Source organism: Myotis brandtii, unplaced genomic scaffold, assembly GCF_000412655.1.
Source record: "Myotis brandtii unplaced genomic scaffold, ASM41265v1 scaffold702, whole genome shotgun sequence".
Taxonomy (NCBI): Eukaryota; Metazoa; Chordata; class Mammalia; order Chiroptera; family Vespertilionidae; genus Myotis; species Myotis brandtii.
This window is the reverse complement of record NW_005370755.1, coordinates 1,836,290-1,857,516: the sequence shown is the minus strand read 5'-3', so window position 1 is coordinate 1,857,516 and position 21,227 is coordinate 1,836,290. Positions and strand designations below refer to the sequence as shown.

The 21,227-nt window shown below is 38.7% G+C and overlaps 1 protein-coding gene across 1 annotated transcript in view; it reads right to left on the bottom strand.

Annotated features, from left to right (window-relative positions):
• The window catches only part of SPAG16 (sperm associated antigen 16), a 638,516-nt gene extending 620,418 nt beyond the window's left edge, over window positions 1-18,098 (bottom strand). Inside the window, exons 1-4 of the mRNA XM_005882297.2 lie at window positions 17,906-18,098; window positions 7,622-7,668; window positions 3,218-3,313; window positions 778-896 (exon numbers count right to left, since the gene is read on the bottom strand). Of these exons, the coding sequence (XP_005882359.1) occupies window positions 778-896; window positions 3,218-3,313; window positions 7,622-7,668; window positions 17,906-18,026 (383 nt within the window). The 5' untranslated portion in view covers window positions 18,027-18,098. The remainder of the gene's footprint in view (window positions 1-777; window positions 897-3,217; window positions 3,314-7,621; window positions 7,669-17,905) is intronic.
• Between the last annotated feature and the right edge of the window lie 3,129 nt (window positions 18,099-21,227).

Here is a 21,227-nt window from a genome sequence, read left to right as displayed (position 1 = left end):
ACCTCTGGTCAGCCACAAGCCAGGCTGACGGCTGTGAGCACAGTGGCAGTGGCAGGAGCCTCTCCTGCCTCCATGGCAACGCTAAGGATGTCCAACTGTGGAGAGCAGGCCTAAGCCATCAGTTGGACATCCCCCGAGGGCTCCCAGGCTGCCAGAGCAATGTCTGACTGCCAGCTTAGACTCGATCTCCCGGGGAGCAGGCCTAAGCCGGCAGGTGGACATCCCCTGAGGGATCCCGGACTGTGAGAAGATGCAGGCCAGGTTGAGGGACTCCCCCGAGTGCATGAATTTTCATGCACCAGGACTCTAGTAAGTAAAATAAGCAAAGTAGTACTGTTAGTAGGAATTCTTAATGCAGGAAATAAAATCCTTACTAATTATGCAGAAAATATTAGGGAAAGTATTTCATAAAATAGCTTTGTATTATATTATCTAACTCCAGGAAATAAATATTCCATTTTCTAGATGTTTAAAAATCACCTAATATTTTTATTTCAGAAAGATGATATTCTGATTATGTGCATATATGTGTTTGAGTGAGGATGTTTGGTTGTGTGGGTGTGTGTATTTGTATATGTGTGTGTGTGTGTGTTTGTATGTGTGTGTGTGTGTATATGTGTGTTCGTATGTTGCGGTGTCAGCAGTGGGGATGGGAAAGGTTTCCATCCATTTCATCCATTTTGCATACACTGAGTGACTTCAGTCTTATAAGAGGGTTAAAGTGCACATGTTAAATGTTAGCATTTCTAAGAACTCTTTATCTACATTATTGTTTACCATTCAGATTGAAAACAATCAAGAGTTCTGGTCATTCCCATTTTGATCAGGAAATTGCAGAGAAAGTCTTCTATTACTTCAGGTACTACGTGCTTTGAAGGAAGAACTGTTTTCTGCTCCTAAAATTTAAATGTGTAATTAATTATTTTGAAAACATCAAATCTTTTATTAATGGCATTGATTCATTTACTAATTTGTTCATTTTTTTCAACTTTTTTTGTTGGGATAGATGATATGGCCCTCAAAACCTAAAATATTGACTGTATGACCTTTAAGAGAACAAATTTGCAAGCACCTAAACTTTCAATTATTTCAACTATTTCAATTATTTTTAAACTATTTTCAACTATTTAACTATATTTAACTTTCCCCAAACCATGATCTTTCACTTGCAATCATTAATGAACATTTTAAAAGTCCTCATTGAATAGAGACTATTGCATCCTCTAATATAGAAGAATATATATCTTATTTCTAAACAGATGTAATAAAATCATAACAAATGGAAGTTGGGTTAATAAGCAATAAATATTCTTTGAAACAGAAAGCCCATGGCACAATTCAAATCTAGTTTTTGAAGAAAAAATACTATAGAAATAAAAGAAAAATTAGCCCTTGCTGGTTTGGCTTAGTAGATAGAGCATCGGCCTGCAGAAGGAAGGGTCCAAGGTTCAATTCCAGTCAGAGGCATATGCCTGGGTTGCAGGTTGATCCCCAGTAGGGGGCGTGATGAGGCAGCTGGTTAATGAATCTCTCTCATCATTGATATTTCTATCTCTCTCTCCCTCTCCCTTACTCTCTGAAATCAATAAAAATATATTTTTTAAAAAATAGAATACATAATTGATATGCTTATCATAAAATAACCCATATTTAATTTTCAAAGCTAAAGGGCAATGTTTGTAAATTTTCTACATAGCATCATTCCCCCAAAGAACTCAAAAAAAAGTATATAGAACTTAAATGAGAGTCAACGAGCTATAAATATGCCAGAAATCTAGTAAGTTAATTATTGCAAGGTTGTGATTAAAAAAAAATTCTGAAAAATTGATGAGAAGAATTACTGATATTTGGTGCAGTAGATATGACAGCTACCCCACTGTCTTCCTTGGATTTATCTTTGGATTTACAAACAGATTCCAGCATGATACCAGATACAAAGAAGCAATTATAATTTGGGTCATAATATTTTCATTCTATGACTCTATCCATTCACTTACTCAACTGCTATTCATTTAGTTCCTCCTATGCACCAAGCACTATGTTAGGCATATCTACCTTATTTACCAAGTAATAAAATGAATGAGTAATACTTAGTGTATTTTTTAAATCGTTCTTTACTTAATGAGGTAAAGCAAGAGGGAAGATGATGAGCAGTGGATAAACTGCTCATCATTCAAAATGCTGTACTTTAAAACTATTCCTGTAAATTATTTCATTGAGACTTCGCTTTGTGTCTAAATAGAAGGGAACTATATCTATAGGATGCATTAGAAAATGCAGTTTACTATGAGCTAGAGTCCTCCATTTATAACAGAATATAATCAATTCCAGATTCAAGAATTCCTCTTCTTGAGGTTTTTTGTTTTGTATTGTTTTGTTTCTTTAACAGACAGATATTTTGGAAAGGAGTTACTGGATTTCTAGACAGAAAAAGTCTACAAAATATGAAAAGACTGACACAGGACAGAACATGGAGTGAAGTCTATCACACACTATTTTGCACTGAGGAAGTTAAGTCTGTAACTAAATAAGAATATCACAATTTCCTTCACATTTCTTTATCGAAAAAAGTTACAACATTTTTAAAATTCATCCTTCTTAATTAGTGTTGGTATGAAATATTAAGCACTTTAAAATATTTTGTTATCATCATTAAATTGTTATGAACTTTTAAATGATTTTTTTAATTTTATAGGAATGCCATCATTGTATTTACTTTTAACTGGTGGTATTACAATCATAAAGCATTCTCCACCATATTCTTTAGTGATATTAGTTCATAGGCCTCACAAGGAAAAATATCATAATATATTGGGCATTCCCTATGAGCTAAATATTTCTATGGGGGGTGGGGAGAGGCAAAGACATAGAATGCTTATAAAGCGGATGTAGAATCTTCATACAGTATCAAATTCTGTACATAAGTGTTTCAAATCCTTGGTTTAATCTCCAATTAAATAGGCAGAGTTCTGCGGGATAGTGTCATTTATTTCAGTCATGCAAGAGTGACCACATTGTGGAAAATGATAAAGAAGAGTACACATGACTACTTATCTAAAGTGAAGGTTTGATGGCAGAGAAATAGAGGTGATAAAGACATAACAAGTGCTAGGGCTGCATTTAGTAAGTGAAGTACTTGAAATGTAAACAACTTGCAAAACTTCACACAGAAATTTATCACTGGTAAACTGTAGGCTATGGTTATGTTCAAACTCACCAAAATTTGAGTATCTGTATCCTGTTCTTGAACCATCTGAATTGCTTTTGCCAGATCCTCTTCACCCTCTGGAATGCTAAAATTGTCATCTGGTATCTAAATCACGGAGAAAGAGGAGGATAGGAAGGGTTAGCAAGAGAATACATTATTTCATTTCAGAACTGATTTTTTCCTCATAAAACAAAGGATCAAAGAAATATATTTTATGTAAGACATTATGTCATTTTGAAGATCTATGACAAATGAATAAATATCAAGCAGGAAGCTTTCTGATTTTCTTTTAAACATCACTCAATGTCACTTCTAATAAACTCAATATTAGCTTATGAGCAACTGCATTAATCTGTAATGACAAATACAGACTAACAATTGTGCTGAAAGAAATGTTAGGCCATTTAACTGCCACCATTCTCTCTTCATCCCAGATTTTTCTCCCTCATTACTCTTTCTATTTTTCCCCGATCTTTAATTTCTTTATTGATTAAGGTATTACATATGTGACATCATCCCCCCATAACTCCCCCCCCCCACTCATGCCCCCATCTCCCTGTTGTCTGTGTCCATTGGTTGGGCTTGTATGCATGCATACAAGCCCTATGGTTGATCTCTCCCCCTTATCCCCACCCTCCCATACTTTCCCTCTGAGGTTTGACAGTCTGATCGCTGCTTCTCTGTCTCTGAATCTGTCCCTGTTCATCAGCCTATGTTGTTCACTATATTCACAAATGACGTGAGATCATGTGGTATTTATCTTTCTCTGACTGGCTTATTTTACTTAATGCTCTCCAGTTACATCCATGCTGTTGCAAATGGCAAGATTCCTTCTTTTTACCGCAGCATAGTATTCCATTATGTAGATGTACATTACTCTTTCATAACTGCTACTAGCAACCACACACCTCTAGTTTATTTAAAAAAATAAAATAAAATTTACTGCCTGAATGTTAAGCTATTGGAAGAATGTAATCAAATCTAAGAATGATATTAATGATAGTTAACACGTATTGCATGCTTCTTATGTGCTCATCACAGTTTTAAGGCCTTTACTATTATTTAACTCATTCAGTACTTTCATGTGGTATGTATCAATATAATCTCCATTATACCAGCAGTAATAACAAGCCTGTGTTCTGTGTTTGTCCTGTCTCTTGCTTGCCCAGGCCAGAAATTGCTAGGCCTGCACCCACACAGTTTCAATCACAGCTTCTGCATCCTAGGAGAGTCTCTATCCTCCAAGTCCCAGAAATAATGATAGGTCCCGCTGGAGCAGTGAATTAAAGGAAAGGTTTTAGACAGTAAGCACATTAGATAGAAGTAGAGTTAAGTTGGAAGGAAGCATAGGGTCTGCACTCCAGCTAGGTGGTAGAAATTTGGGAAACTCAGCCAAGAGCAGACAGGATTATAGTAAATGCCTATTATACAGAGAAGACATTCTGTAGAATGGATCCAGAAGGTAGGTGATAAGGAGTTGACTCTGAAGGACAATTAATAAGAAAATACAAATGGCCAGATGTTTTAACCAATCTAAATTTTTTAATGAGATTTTTCATGCTTTAGTCTTAACCAGCTGATATGGCTGAAAAACGAACAACTCTTGCCGAGCCAGCACGGCTCAGTGATAGAGTGTCGACCTATGAACCAGGAGGTTAGGGTTCCATTCTCAGTCAGGGCACATGCCCAGGTTGTGGGCTCTATCCCCAGTAGGGAGCATGTAGGAGGTAGCTGATCAATGATTCTCTCTCATCATTGATGATTCTATTTCTCTCCCTCTCCCTTCCTCTCTAAAATCAATAAAAAAAATATATGTATATTTTTAAACTAGAAACTCTTAAGAATAAATAAATAAATATATCTCAAGAACATCCATAATAAATTTACAGAGTACTCAAAAAAAAATAAAAAAATGACTGAATTTGAAGATGGCAGTGTAGGTAAATGCATGTACTCACTGCATCCCATAACCACATCAAAATTACAACTAAAATACAGAACAACTATCATCCTGAACTACTGGAAAGCTGGCTAAATGGAATTCCTACAACTAGAGAAGTAAAGATGAAAGCACACTGAGACTGGTAGAAGGTGTGGAGGCGCAGAATGGGCTGGTGCCACTTTTTTAATCAGGAGGGAGTTCATCTCTGCAGAGGCCACTATGAGGAGCAAGAGGTCCCAGAGCTGGGAAAAGAAGTCCCTAGGGGCAGTAAGAACTACAGGTTGTAAAAACGAGTTCAGATTGGAGCGCAGTGACATAGAGGCTGCTAGAGACCCAGCTGTTCCTCTTAAAAGGCTGGTACCATGAACTGAACTTACAAGGTCCTGTTTCCTCTGAGCTCCAGCACCAGGGTGAGGTTGTGGGGGACACAGACACACACAAGGAGAAATCGGATTGTCTGGCATCTGGGCAGGAACTTGGGGGCAGCTTTCTCCCAGACAGAGATGATTGTTCCTATACTGGGACCTTCCCAGTAGAAAGGCTGACTGGTAGCCATTTCTGTTTGCTCTGCCTGGTGATTCCTTAAGACTCTGTCCTCATCCAATTTACAACCCCACACAAGCTGTATAGCAGCTTTTGCATACTAATGGCCTGTCCTTGCTCAAACAAGCTGCAGGTGTGTCGGGGAGCCCCAAACCTATCAATAAAAGGCCCCCAAGACCCAGCACCAGCACCAGCCTGCCTTGCTTCACAGCTGGGCCTTGTCTGGGCACTTCCAAACTCAATACAAAGAGGAGGAATCTGCAGATCTCACTGAAGCTACTGCTGGGAGGCCCCAGGCAGTGGCTGACTTTGCAACCTCCCTGGAGACCCGAGAGCCAGTGTACCCAGTGGTCAGTGTCAGACCATACCAGATTACAACTCTACACATCCATAAGATACACACTCAAGGAACAGCCTCAGTGAGCACCAATGCCCCACTGAAGCAAGTCCTGCTCAATAAGGGTATCTCCTGCACAGCAGCTCTCCCACTGTAGTTGCAGCTGGGCCTCACAGCCAATTTGCCTAGAAGTCAATTCCTCCCAGTGACACCAACAGCAATCAAGGCTCAACTACAACAAGATTATGATCACAGCCCAAAAAGGGGTGCACCTAGAGCTCCCAGCTCAGGTGACTGGGGAGGCTGAGCCACTGGGTCCTATAGAACACCTCCTACACAAGGCCACTCTACCAACTCAAGGAGAAATAGCAGCTCTGCCCAATAACTGGAAACAAACACAGCAAATCAGCCAAAATGCAGAGACAAAGAAACATGTCAGAAATGAAAGAAATGGAAGAAAGCAAATTACTGGATATAGAGTTCAAAACCACGGTTATAGAGTTACTCAAGAATCTTCTAGAAACCTCCAAAAAATGGAAAAGGACCAGAGCGGACATCTGACTAAAAAAAGCATAATATGTAGGGATTCAACAGTAGAGTAGAGGATTCTGAGAATCAAATCAACTATTTGAAATATGAGGAAGCAAAAAACACCCAACCAGAAGAGCAAAAAGAATAAAGAATTCAAACATATGAATATAGTGTAAGGAGCCTCTGGGACAACTTCAAGTATACCAACATTCATATTATGGGGGTGCCAGAAGAAGAGAGAGCACCAGATAATGAAAACCTATTTGAAGAAATAATGACAGAAAACGTCCCTTACCTGGTGAAAGAAATAGACTTACAAGTTTAGGAAGCACAGAGAGTCCCAAACAAGAGTAACCCCAAAGAGGACCACATCAAGGTACATCATAATTAAAATGCCAAGGGCTAAACACAAAGTGAAAATCTTAAAAGCAGCAAGAGAAAAGCAGTTGGTTATCTACAAGGGAGTGCCCATATGACTGTAAGCTGATTTCTCAACAGAAACTATGCAGGCCAGAAGTGAGTGGCAAGAAATATTCAAAGTGATGAATAGCAAGAACCTACAACCAAGATTAATCGACCCAGCAAAGCTTATCATTTAGAATTAAAGGTTAGATAAAGAGCTTCACAGACAAGAAAAGGCTAAAGTTGTTCATCACCACCAAACATTATATGAAATGTTGAAGGGTATTCTTTAAGAAGAAAAAAAAAGATCAAAAATATGAACAACAAAATGGCAACAAATACATGCCTATCAATAATTGAATCTAAAAATCAAAATAAACAAATAAGAAATCTAATGAACAGAATAAACTGGTGAATAAAATAGAATCAGAGGCATGGAAATGGAACATACTGCTGATTCTCAGAAGAAAGGGGGGGTGGGGGCTGAGAAGAGATTAAACAAAGATTTTATATGCATATATGCATTACCTATGGACATAGACAATAGGGTGGTGAAGGCCTGAGGTGGGGCGAGAACCTGGTGGAGGGGGGCAATAGGGAGCAAAAAAGAGGGACATCTGTAATAATCTCAACAATAAAGATTAAAATAAATAATTACCTCTTCATATTCGTAATCATCTTCAGACGGTTCAGTTATGGTGACCTCTGAATATTTTGTCAAGTTTTAATCTCAAAATATATGGAATAAAATGATTACATTTAAAACTGATTTGTCCTTGAAGTGGTAGATCAAAATTTTCATCAATGAAAGTTATTTAAATCTCCACTTTTTTCTTATATATACTTCTCAATTTTAAAATTAAATCCTCTTTCAGGAAAGGCAGGGTACTTTTCAAACAAATATAAACTATATAGTAATTATAATTCAGTAGTTCATAAATTATCAAGAAATAAGCATTAAAATATCAGAAATGATTCTAATTAAAATTCTAACAACATTGCTGGAACACTTTTACAATTATAAGTTAGTCTAATTATAAATGAAAACTTCTACAGTTATTTTGTTTACTTTTCTCTTCAAATGTACAGAGTTAGTTATGCCAAGTTTAAAAGGTATTAAACACTTTAATGCACAGTAATGGTTATGAAAATCAAAGATGAGATTAGCCTAGTTTTCATTTCGCTGCTGGTTATAAGAAATTGTCTCTGTTATTCTGTCTTCCAAGAGTTAGCTGAAGGTGCATATAACAACTTATGTTGTTTGTAATAAGAACTGACAACATAGTATTTAATAGAGGCTGGATGCTGTCCTAAGGGTTTTACCTGTATTAACTCATTTCATCCTCATCCTATGTATGAAGCTGGAACCAGCAGTATCTCCATTTTACAGACCAGGCTCAAAGGCACAGACTGCACAGTGAGGACCTAACAAACTGGGAATAAGCGCCAGGACAGCGGTTCTCAACCTGTGGGTCACGACCCCTTTGGCGGTCGAAGACCCTTTCACAGGGGTCGCCTAAGACCATCCTGCCTAGCAGATATTTACATTACGATTCACAGTAGCAACAACATTACAGTTATGAAGTAGCAACGAAAATAATTTTATGGTTGGATCCCTTTGGCGGTCGAACGACCCTTTCACAGAGGTCGCCTAAGACCATCCTGCATTATCAGATATTTACATTACGATTCATAACAGTAGCAACATTACAGTTATGAAGTAGCAACGAAAATAATTTTATGGTTGGGTCACAACATGAGGAACTGTATTTAAAGGGCCAGAAGGTTAAGAACCACTGCCCCAGGAGCTTCACTATGCAATACTACCTCTCCTGTTGCTTTGTATGGGTTTTCTGTGTATGGAAATACTTGAGGCTTTTGCCAATTATTTTCCACATAGTTCTAAACATCTAAAGATAGGTAATACATTCTTTTTTCTTTTTTGTAATACATTCTTGCTACTCAGCCTCATCATAAGCAATAACTCTTTAGTATTTGCCTTATTATTTGAAAAGACACATAAACCAATTTCAGTTATAACAAACCCTCAGGACCCAGGTACCTGTCAAAGGGCTGTATTTTACGGTCAAACATGAGTGTCTCTCCCAAAAATATGGTGAAAAGTAATTCACCAATTCAGGTTAAAAAATAAGTAATTCAAAGTAGGCTAAGCAACCACACACCAAAAAAAAAGTTGCATGTCTGCAGTCCATCTCCTGACCTGAAATTCACCCTTATTGAGTACCAGGAGTGAAGTACTTACCTTTCACTAACATCCTACTTAAAGTACTTCCAAATGTGCCCAATGTTCTTTGGCAAAGCCACTCTGATATTTTCATGTCTTTCTTAAGTTAGAACCTCATTTCTAGGTACCAAAATCAGTATTTTTTTTAAAACTTATTGCAGTATAACAAACTCCCAAAAACTTTGGGCTTAAAAAAAACAACAACACAATAAGCATCCATTATCTCATGTTTTCTGTGATCAAGAATTCAGTAGTGGCTTAGCTGAAAGATTTTTATTTGGGGTCATTCATGAGGTCTCAGTTGAGGTGGCAGCCAGGGTTGTAGTCGCATGAAGGCTAAACTGAGGGAATAGGATCTATTTCCTGAAGGTTCACTGATATTGTCTAGAGGACTCAGATCCTTCCCATGTGGATCTCTCCAGAATAGATCTTCCAGAATAGATCCTCCAGAGTAAGCAATCCAAGAAAACAAAGTAGAAGCCACAATTTCTTTTATGAACAGCTACAATATCATATATTCAACATCTAATTGGTTACCCAGGTCAGCCCTATTCAGTATGAGGACACTATACAAGCTCATTTACACCAGCAGGTGGGAATCACTGGGCATCGTTTTGCAGGCTGGCTACTATATTACCTTATAGGGTTTCAAGGGCAGTAAGGAATTAACATATGTAAATCACTTAGAACAGTGCATGGCTTACAGTAAAGGTTACATACTGTGTTTGTTATTATTGTCCACGTTCTGGAGATGAGTACCTGTGGAAAAATTCTCGTAAGTCTCCCATGGCCCAGTTCCCCTATATGTTAAGATAAATGGATGAAAGCTTTCTAAATCTTCCTCCTTCTAAATTTATATTTATCTGACACACTTTCACTTAATGAGATAAAATATCCTGAATATCAGATACAGGAAGTCAGCCTTTCTTTATTTTTATTGTTGACATTATTTCCCCACCTTTGCCCCCTCCACCTAATTCTCTCCCCACCCCCTTCCCTCTGGCCATCACTATACTGTTGTCTGTGTCTATAGGTTATGCATGTATGTTCTTTGGCTAATCCCTTCATCTTTTGTCCAGTTTCCACACACCCTCCTTCCCTCTGACAGTGATCAAAACGTTCAATGTATCCATGCCTCTGTTTCTATCTTGTTTATCCTTTTATTTTGTTCATTAGATTCCACATGTAAGTGAGACCATTCATTTTTGTCTTTCTAGGACTGGCTTATTTCACTCAGCATAATAATCTCTAGGTCTATCTATGCTGTTGCAAAAAATAAGAGTCAGCCTCTCTTTTATGGAAAAGTATGCTCTCTTCTGAGAGACAACTACTAGAAATTGATTTTGCAAGCATTCCCCTGTCATTAAGTCTCCTGAAAAGCAATGCTGTCCTTCATCACTCTTCATACCATAAAAAATTCCACAAAAAAGCAAATATTCTATAATTATCTGGATAGACTTGATAATTGCAAATAAAACAACTGCTAACAAACTATGGTGAGGAAGAAAGGTGAAAGCAAAGGTTGCAAAACATAGCAATATGTAGAGGAAAAGCGTGATTTGTTCTAAAAGCTTTGGAAATATCTAACAACACCTGTATACTCTATCTTGAAAATAATATAACCAACGGACTTTAATCGCTAGCAAAATATTCTGTTTCCACACAATCAAAGGAGACTAAGAAAAAATAGCTATCATTTTGTAGAGCTTAAAAAGTACTGTTACATGGGAAATAATCATATTTATTCTCATAACAACCTTGTGAGATTGAATGGCACAGATACACTCATCTTCAAAAAAAAAAAGAAAGAAAAGAAACTGAATCGAATTGAAAAAAAAACAACACAAAAAATGAATCAAACAGATTAATAGATTTTCCCAAAATCACAGTTTTGAGTGACAAAGACACGTTTCTTGAATATAAATGTCAAGAATTTTCAACTAAGCCATAGTATCTCTATAGTGACACAAGAGGAATGTGCAATTTTTGCTAATATCCTAGATAATAAACTCAAATCTAGTTGTTTTCCAAACTCTTAAAAAATAGTACGAACAGCTAAATCAAATCATTTAAATAGCTCAATGTGAATTCCTTAAAGAAGGGAGAAGTACGAAAGGTCTAAAGACCCCAAAATTAAATTAACCAAGGCCAAGAGATTAATGAGACAAAAGATCAGGAAAAGGACAAAAACCCAAAATAGGAACTAGTATCCTCTTTGATTGATATTTTTAGTATCCACAATATGACTTGAACAGAAAATCTTCCCAGAAGCAACTCAGTTGAAATGTGATGTTGCAGTGTTGCTGAGAAATAAATGTGCGTTGGCATGTATGTTGGCATGCATCTGTCTATCTGACTAGCTGGCTAGCAACACATGGACAAATGCATGAACGAATCCCAAAATGATTCTGTGACAGTTTACAAATATGCATACATTGCAAAATATAAAAATAAGTGCATATGGAAATTTGAGAAAAAGGGAAATAAGTAGAAATAAAAGTAAAGATGCAGTGCATGCCATGGGTCTCATAATTTTGTGAAATGTAGGCCACAGGTTGGACTATAAGCTTCCCAGCAGTCAGGGTGAAAAGGAGGATATGATTAGATACCAATTCAATATGCATCCAATGAAAAGAGATGAATTTCTCAGTAGATGTACAGCAATTTCTGGTTGCAAAGCATGAATAAATTACACTCCCAGATTCTCATGAAGAGGACACTGTAGGTTGTACAGATATGGATCCCCTTGGCCCTCGGGATGCCAGAAAGACAGCATAAAGCAGAATCTGACAGAATACCACGTATGGGAAGCACTACTTTAGAGGCAGAATTGCCAGAGTGGAAATAGACAATCCATCAGAATTGTCTGAAAGATAAAACCTTCACAGATGAGAAAGTTTCCCAGTAAAAGTAGAATCACAGTAATCGAATCTCCTAGGTGAGCCTATTTTCCAGGAAATGTCCCTACAATTAAGCTGGTCACAATTCTCATGCGATTTTTTTCCCCACTGTAGAATAATAAGCTGGCATCTGGCTTAAATTCAGTTTATTAATACCAGGCTGACTCTGGGCCCTTACAAAGCTCCCTTCCCTTTATCTACCTAGTATTCCTTCAAAGAACATCACTGAACTCCAGTTCTGAAATTCACTTTTTCCAGCCTGTTCCCCTCAGATCTGGTTCTTGTCTTTCAGCCTGTTTGAGCTCAACTTGACACTTATCCTGGGCCTAGTTTACTAGTCTGCTCTTGCCGAGGCTACCATCTGTGGCTCCCCTTTGCTGCCCGGTCTGCAGCCAAGGTCTATCACACCGCCTACTTCCAAGCCAGGTTCTGTGTCCTAGAGTCATAGCCTAGACTCAGACCAGGGTCCCACTTCTCCACATCTCCCCTTGTCCTGGCAGGAATGTAATAGTATTTGTGAGTTTGCATAGCATGACTCAGCTCCCCGGTACTTGGTCAACACAGGTGAGCTAATGGGCACTTTTTGCACTAGCAGAATCTTCACTAGATCCTGACCATCTAGATATTATCAGAAAACGGACAACAGGCACCCACACTGAAACTGCCAGGGAGCCGGACACCCATCACAGACCTACAGGAGACACAACAGCAGGAAGCCTGAGAAGTATCTCAGCTGGTCGAGTGGAGCAGAGCTTGAGGTGCCACTTGTTATGACGCTGTCACAAATAAGGTTCTGCAAAAGGACCACAGATACAAGCAGCATACGGCATTGCTCACACACTCGTCTCTCCCACTACCACATTTATAGGTCGTGATCACTGCCTGCAGCCGCATCTCCATAAAGAACTGGAGTGAAACATATAGCTAATTATATTTTCCATGATTTCCCAAAGCTGCTATAGGCAGAAATTGCTTTGTAATCTTTGCCATCACTGCAGAGCCAATGTACACAAAGGCAATCGAAAATCTAGGTTGGATCCTCCATAATCAACATTTTACTTACTAAATTGAAATCAAAGAAAAGTGCTATAAATAGCAAACATCATAGTTACGTTCCCTTCCTTAGGAATTCCAGTTTAAATAAAGCAAGTTAGCTGAATAATGTAAACCAAAGATGGGAAATAACTGGCATGCTGGCTACCACTTTGCCCAATGTTTGCTTCCTGCAGTCTTTCCCACCGAGTCTTCATTAGGCCTCAGAATTGTTATTAACACACATACCAGGAAGCCACTACCATTTCAGTTGCATTGCCCAGAATGAAAATGTATTGGCCACCCTTGCCCTGGACAGCTGCTGCAACTGGAAAATACCTCTTTCTACATATAAGACTCATATAAGACTTACACAGTGGGTAGCGGTGTAAGCTTTCCAATTTGTAAGCCAGTAGATACACAAAGATATCAACATAGTGTATGTCTGTCTGAAAATATAAGGGTAAAAGGTTAAGATGTTTGCCTACAGCCTTGCTACTCCTATTACAGTTCTTACCAGCAGCTCCTGCGAGCTTGTTAGCAATGCTAAGTCTCAGCCCTGACCTGGACTTACTGAATTAAAACCTTCACTTAAAGATCCATATCTGTGATTCATATGCACATTAAAGTTTGCTTCAACTAGAGGACACAGAACAAAACACATTTCTTTTCTCTCCAAATAGCCTATGACTTTCCTGCATGTAAAATTCAGCACTCTGGGCTTAGTAACATGCCTCCTGGTCTAGATTCTACATTCAGATTGTCTGTCCTTTTTATTTGACTGTATGTAGGGCGCCACTAAGTACCGTGAGCAAATTCAGTATTGCAATGATAATAACAAATACTCAACTTGAGTACATAATGATAATATTGAGGATTTTACAGTATCTTTTCATTTAATACTATAAACATTCCAGAGAAGTAATGTAACAGAGAGAAGAAATTTTAAAATGTTAAGAAGAATAAAATATTTTTAATGACAAAAGTTCAATTTTAATTAAACAAAGTTATCAGTGAACATTATACTATTGTAATGAAAGACTGGCTAGGAATGTCACTTAAAAAGACAAGCGTCCATCTTAGATGAGTATCAATTTAGTGTGATCACCGTATTTCAGGGTCTGGAATCCTTAATTTTGCATTTTCACACACAGTTAAGTTTGGAGCTGCCTCGAAGGACTGGCTTAACTCACTCAATCCTCAGAAATTGCTGTTTAGAGATTGCTGTAGGGACCAGAGGACACATTTTCAGTAGCCAGTAAACTTATTTATGTCCACAGTCTCATGGGCCAAATTCTTAGTGTTAGAATGCCTAGAAAGATGATATAATAATCAAAGGCTAGTTGGGGAGCAGAGAATCACCACAAAGCGGGTAGATAACGAAAATGACATTCGGTGGGCCTCCCTTTCCTAGAGTCATGTATTCCATTCCTTGAACAAGGTCTTTCTCTAGACAGGTAGCAACAAAATCAATTAAGCCTTAGCTTTCTTAGTACAATTCATTCCTGCCGGCATCTCCCAACTGGAATCAGGCTTTCCCAAATGTCTCCAGCCACACATTAATAGGCAGCCCGTGGTAACTACTGCAACTGAAAACCTCACCCAAGTTGTATTGATTTCTAATAGAGGGTTCATTTGCAAAAGACAATCAACCTGCATTAAATTCCACATATGAGTGAAATCATATGGTCCTTGTTCTCTGACTGGCTTGTTTCACTTAGCATAATGTTCTCCAGGTCTATCTGTGCCACCCCAAAGGGTAAACAAAATGAACTAACAAGCGAAATAGAGAAAAACTCATAGAGAGAGGCTGATAGCTCAGGGGTTATGGGGGGAGCGGGGGAGAGGGGGTATTGAGGAAAAAAAGAAAAAAATGAAAGAAAAAACTCATAGACCTAGACAATAGTGTGGTGATTCTGGGAGGAGGGAGAGAGAAGTGGAAAAGGGTATATGAGAGATAAATTATGATGGGAAAATCAAGGGGGAAAAAAGAGAAAAGACAACCAACCTTCTTTACAAATTCTGGAGACATCTATGTGGCCCTTTACAGATCATTTAGTTAAAATCTAGCCTTATATTCCACAATGCTGCAAATACCTTTTTTATGAAGAGTTCTCCAAAGGACCTATGCACTCCATGACCACATTCTTAAAGCTCTGGCGATAGCTAAATAAGGACTATGTCATGTATATTTGTATCTCATCTTTTGAAAGTTTAATACATAAAAGCAATGATATTGTGAAGTGCTTCAGAAGAGAAACAGGTGTCACCATTATAGCTAGGAGGTTACAAAGGAGGGGTGTTGCAGGGGTAAGAAATATTTTTTTTTCCTGAATACATTCTCTACCCTGTTGTAAAGAATGTGGGGACTTTATTGATGAAGCCATTCTCCCCATGATGGATCCTGGCTGTGTTTCTGGTTTGGGCCACATTAATGTGTACATGTTCTTCATGTATAAATGTTTAAAAGCAAAGAAAAGGCTGATTTCCTGGAGAATTTGAGTCAACACCTTTCAAAGCCTTGCTCAATATTGATAGCTTGTTGTCTAGTGTTCTAGGAGCATCTGTTCAGTCATAAATAAAGTCCAACACTAGATGCCATAGAATAGAAGTGATAAAGTGTACATGCAAAGTAGAGAAGATCAGATTTCTGATTCATTTGTGCTTATTATAGCTTTTATTTATCCACTGCAATAGCTCAATTAAATTACCTGAGAGCTAAAGACTTTAAACCCAAGAAAGTCTCACTTCAGCAACTATCATAATTGCCTTAAGAAACAATGTCAAATAACATTATACAGTCAACTCTTAATTATGCATGTTAGGAGAGCCCAGGGATACTGGGATACTTGGCATTCAGAAGTAATCCTCAAACCTAAGAGTTAAGTCTCCCCCATGTCTAAACCTTACCTGAACGTTGCACTGAATGTAGAAAAATTGACTGGTTAAATGTTTAGCTTTGTTATCCCCTGACTACTCTTTGGTTGAAAGCCAAAACAGTAGTCAGTCAAGCAAAGAGAGATGAAAGGAAAGCAAAGGGCCTAGGTAATTCCCAAACTAGATAATGAAATTATGAAAACTTGGAGTTGCTTATATTTGCAAGTGTGATTATCAAGAGAAATCTTGATAGGTTTTGTGCAAAGTGCTACACGCTGGCAGTTGTGACTCAGTGATCCCCCTGTCAATGAAGTGAACACAGATTTCGTTGCTGAAAATTGTGCTATCTTGGAGTCCCACCATTTATTTCACAAAAATGTCGCAAAAAGTTACCTCGCTATATCAATAATTATGATAACAATTAACTATGTGTTACAGAAATCATTTCAATGCAGACAAAAATGGTAAGATGCCTGATGACCATTCACTAGCAAGAATACTGGGTAACTTTATACTTGATGTAGATTGCTCTGAAAAAAAAAAAGTTGACTTGTTTTTTTAATTTAAAAAGGACTATTACTTTAAAAAAGCTTGACAGAGCTATGAAAACAGAATATAAAACTTCATTTAAGACACTAAAACACCCACATATTCCATTTAAATCAATTTCTAAACTCTTCAAACTTATACGCCTGGAAAGATCGTGTTTGCCTCCAGTAGAATGCTGCATACTTCCTTTGATCTTTTCAACTAAGTTCCTCAGAGTTCCCGCAGCAGGGATGTGTACTGAGCCTGAGTCCGACAGGTTAATCAGTTTGCCGAAGCTCACAACCATTGAGCTTCAGAGAACCATTGCTGGGTCTCTGATGTCTTGAATTAGAGCTGGAGTGGCTATAGTGGGACAAATATATATACATATAGACATTCATACATAACAGGTAGATTTGGGAGTTTCCTTGATATCTGAGAATAAAACAGATAAACCATCTCTGTTTTACCTGCCGGATGAAAGGAATAGATATCTTTTTTCTCATGAAACCTCCCATCAGTACAATGAATCTATATGCCTCGAGGAGAGCTGAAAAGATTGTTGTAGTATTTTAATCCTCATCTTAGGATATGTTTTACTGATTTTAGAGAGAGAGAGAGAGAGAGAGAGAGAGAGACAGACAGACAGACATCGATCTGTTGCCACCCATAACCCACCAAGGAGAGAGAGAGAGAGAGAGAGAGACATCGATCTGTTGCCACCCATAACCCACCAGGAATTGAAGGGAGCTCAAAAGTTTTACACAAGAAATAGTTAACTTAATTATCCACATACGGCTATTCAGTTTTTTGCTATTTCCTTTGATAATTGCTCATCACTTTCTGGCTTTCACCCAACACCTCTGAGCCCTGTCAGCTCACCAGGATATTATTTAATTGCTAAAGAAGAAAAAAACAAACAAACGTATTTATTATTAAAAAGCCCAAATTGAAACTACCCAGGAAGTTGATGTTATCAAAATAAATCTTTTTAAGCATTGGATACAGGTGGGACACTCTGAGCTTCAGCTCCTTAAAAGCCCAAAGACAGAGGATTCCCTAGTCTCCAAACTTTCTTGACCAATTCCTTCTGAAATTCTGAAAGCTTGGGGAAAACACTGGGCCCAAACGAGGGTTGGATCAATTTGTTGTTCCACCTTCACACAAAACTTTGATCCAAAGTTTACTCTGATAACTATATAAGGGGGTTTCGGAGGCAGAAAGGCCAGCTTGAGCTCCAACTGGGTAGAATCGGGGCCCCAAGCCTCCAGGGCGCCCCCCAGTGGAGAGCTCGGGCCCTGGCCCCTAATACCCGTTACTGCAGCCGGCGCCTGGGGCCGCGCCCATACGGGAAGGATACGCTCCAGGTAGTAGGTCCCCTCTGCCATGTCCGAGGCGTCCCCGCCAGCCGCCGAGCCCATGCCCAAAGCTTCTTCCAGAGCCCGCAGGGGCGAGGTGGGCACCCCTTGCTGAGCAGCCATCGGGGCGCTCTGGGCCGTGCCCCCCGCCTGTGCACCGCGTTCCTAGGAGCAACGTCGTCGATGATGCCTGCCAACGACCCCACGCAGCTGTCGCGAGAGCCTAACACTCCATCACCCCTCCCACCAGGCCAGGAGCCCATGCCCAAAGCTTCTTCCAGAGCCCGCAGGGGCGAGGTGGGCACCCCTTGCTGAGCAGCCATCGGGGCGCTCTGGGCCGTGCCCCCCGCCTGTGCACCGCGTTCCTAGGAGCAACGTCGTCGATGATGCCTGCCAACGACCCCACGCAGCTGTCGCGAGAGCCTGACACTCCATCACCCCTCCCACCAGGCCAGCTCCGGACACGGAAGGGCTGCCCAGCGACACTCCTTGGTGCCCTCTGAGCGTCCCAGGTTACCACGGCAACGTCGTTGCCTAGTTACCCTGAGCGTTCCGAGGCCAAAGCAGTGGGCTTGGATTACACACATTTTCTTACCGGGGCAGCTTGGTTTTCTTTAGGTTTGACCCTAACATTTCTTACTTTATTTCTTCCCTAAATTGCCTTCTCTTGAATCTTATATATCCATTATCAGTCTCCGGATTTTAGATATGTGTAGAGTCCCATTATCTCCGGGGAAAAGGAAGATTCTCAGTGCCTGGGGCGGTGGGGCGGTGGGTAGGTAGGGGTAGGGGAGGGGGAGGAGGGAGGAGGCGGCTAGAAATCATGATTGAGAGACTGACCCTGGGGAAACTACCATCCTCAGACGCTTAGCAACAAAGAAATGGGGTGCTTGACTTAGTTGAATTCATTCTTGTGTTCCTTTAAAACATTTATCTGGACACATGTCTTGACTTTGATTTAGTACACTGGGACTTGGACTAGTATTTGGAGCGTTGTTTCTTGTCAAGGTAAAGCCACTTTCATAAGAATTATGAGGTACAAATGGCCCTAACATAATGTATAATAAGTGGTGTTTGCCCAATCATGTGCAGTCCTTTGCTATGACGGGATCTCCCGCAGATTTATATTGCATATATATCAGAAGCAAGCATCTGCTGGGTCCTTTTCTTTGAAGATTCTTTTTTATTCTACATTTCTTGATAAAAAAGTGATTACTCATCTAAAGCGTTTTTGCAAGGGGTAAAACAACAAAAAGAATTAACACGCACCAGGCACATTGTAGACACTAAAAAATGTTTCTATTGAAGTTAGTTGTTTTATTTTAAATAATCAAGGGTCACAGACATAGTATTTGGAGAATTCATTCCTGGTATTTTTTTTTTAATAACCTACTCTTTGTCCTTTATGCCTCACATCAAACAAATCCAGAGTGCTCATTAAATGCAAGGAACAATTATAAGAGGCTGCAAATACAGGAAAAGAACTCTGAAATTTGGGGATCCACTGCTTTCATAGAAAGCCTGCTCCTTGTTCAAAGCGGGGGCACTACCCCATCCTTCAAGGTGGTTTCCTGTAAACACAAGACTGAGAAATGGCCTGGGTAAGCAGAGGCACTTGGTGGTTTCCTGTAAACACAAGACTGAGAAATGGCCTGAGTAAGCAGAGGCACTAGAGCAAAGGCATGTCTGAGCAAGAAGAAACCAGCAAAGGCATGAAGGAGCATGAGGAAACCAGCAAAGGCATGTAGGAGCAGGAGGAAACCAGCAAAGGCATGTAGGAGGAAGAGGAAACCAGCAAAGGCATGTAGAAGCATGTGGAAATCATGGAGAAGAATTTCTCTGAACAGTTAATGTTTACTTGGATTTTTTTTCTTTTGGTTGTTACAATGTCTCTAATTTTTAGCTGTAGTAGATCATGTTATACAGATAGGTTTACATCCTGGCTCTTTGTGTGACCTTAATGAACGTCAGCTCTCTGGGCCTTACTTTCCTCTTCTCTAAAACTGAGACTTTAATACCCACCTTACTGAAATATAAAGAGTAAATGAAATATGTAAAAAGCACTCAGCATTATTATAATGTCCAGTATATAACATCTTTTCAATAAAAATTGTAAGTGACATGCTGATTCAAAATTGGACGTTATATTTGTAAGGAACTTACATATATAAGAACATTTTTAAGACAAAACTCAAATACTTTTAGAAATATACAGCACTCAAAGGGGGGAAATGTTAATAGAGGCATAATTATTTTCTGATGTCAAGTATCCACTGCTTAAGGTAGAGAAGAGGTGGGAATGATTCTTGTCAAAAGAGCTAAAAAAATAAAATAAAAAGTCTTGTAACTCAAAAATGTATCACTGCAGCACTCCTCCAAAAACATTTTTAATTCTAGAAGACTGGTTCTCTAAGGGTTTCAAATTACCAGAGTTCAAATTCGGAGTTCCCAATTTCATGTCTATTTTATTGAATTTAAATTTGGATGTCACAGTTGTATAGTTCAACTACAATTTGAACACGTCACAGGAACCTAAACAGCAGTGAATTTAAAAATTCAAATTAGAAGCATCTTTACTATTGTATATTGTAAACCTTTAGATCTCTACAATGGATGGGTAATAGTATTTAAAGCCATAAAATAAAAACAATAATCTTAAATATAAACAGAACCAATAAAATATAAACAGATTTAACCTTCTGATTAAAAAAATGAAATGTGGTCTTTTGTGGTGATTGCTAGTATCTTAAAACTAGTATGTCTTTACAAGAGATTAATTTAAAAATAATCTTTTCCATCGAATTTTCTTATTTGTTAATTGCTGGTATAATTTAAAAAGTGGTGTGAAAGCCTTACTAAGAAAAAAACAGAAACTCCACATCATACTGGAGGTTTGAGATGTTTTATTGTTGTTGTATTTAATATATGTTTATTGATTTCAGAGAGAGAGAGAGAGAGAGAGAGAGAGAGAGAGAGAAACATCAATGATGAGATAAAATCATTGATTGGCTGCCTCCTACACATCTCCTACTAGGGACTTAGCTGGAAACCTGGTCATGTGCCCTTGACCAGGCCAATTCCTCTTATCCACTGAGCCAAACCAGGTAGGGCTGGAGGTTTGAATTTTAATGCTTTTCTGTAGTCCTTCCATCCTATAGTGTTTTTTTTCTTTTTAAAAATATTTTACAAATTTCCTTGAAGTGGAAAAAAAGAAAGTGCCTTAACATTTTGATGAATGAACAACAATCTATCTAGTTTTCCTTTGAATGTATTCCTAAAAGAGGTAAATAAAGAAAACCAATGGAGACAGGCAAAATGAAATAA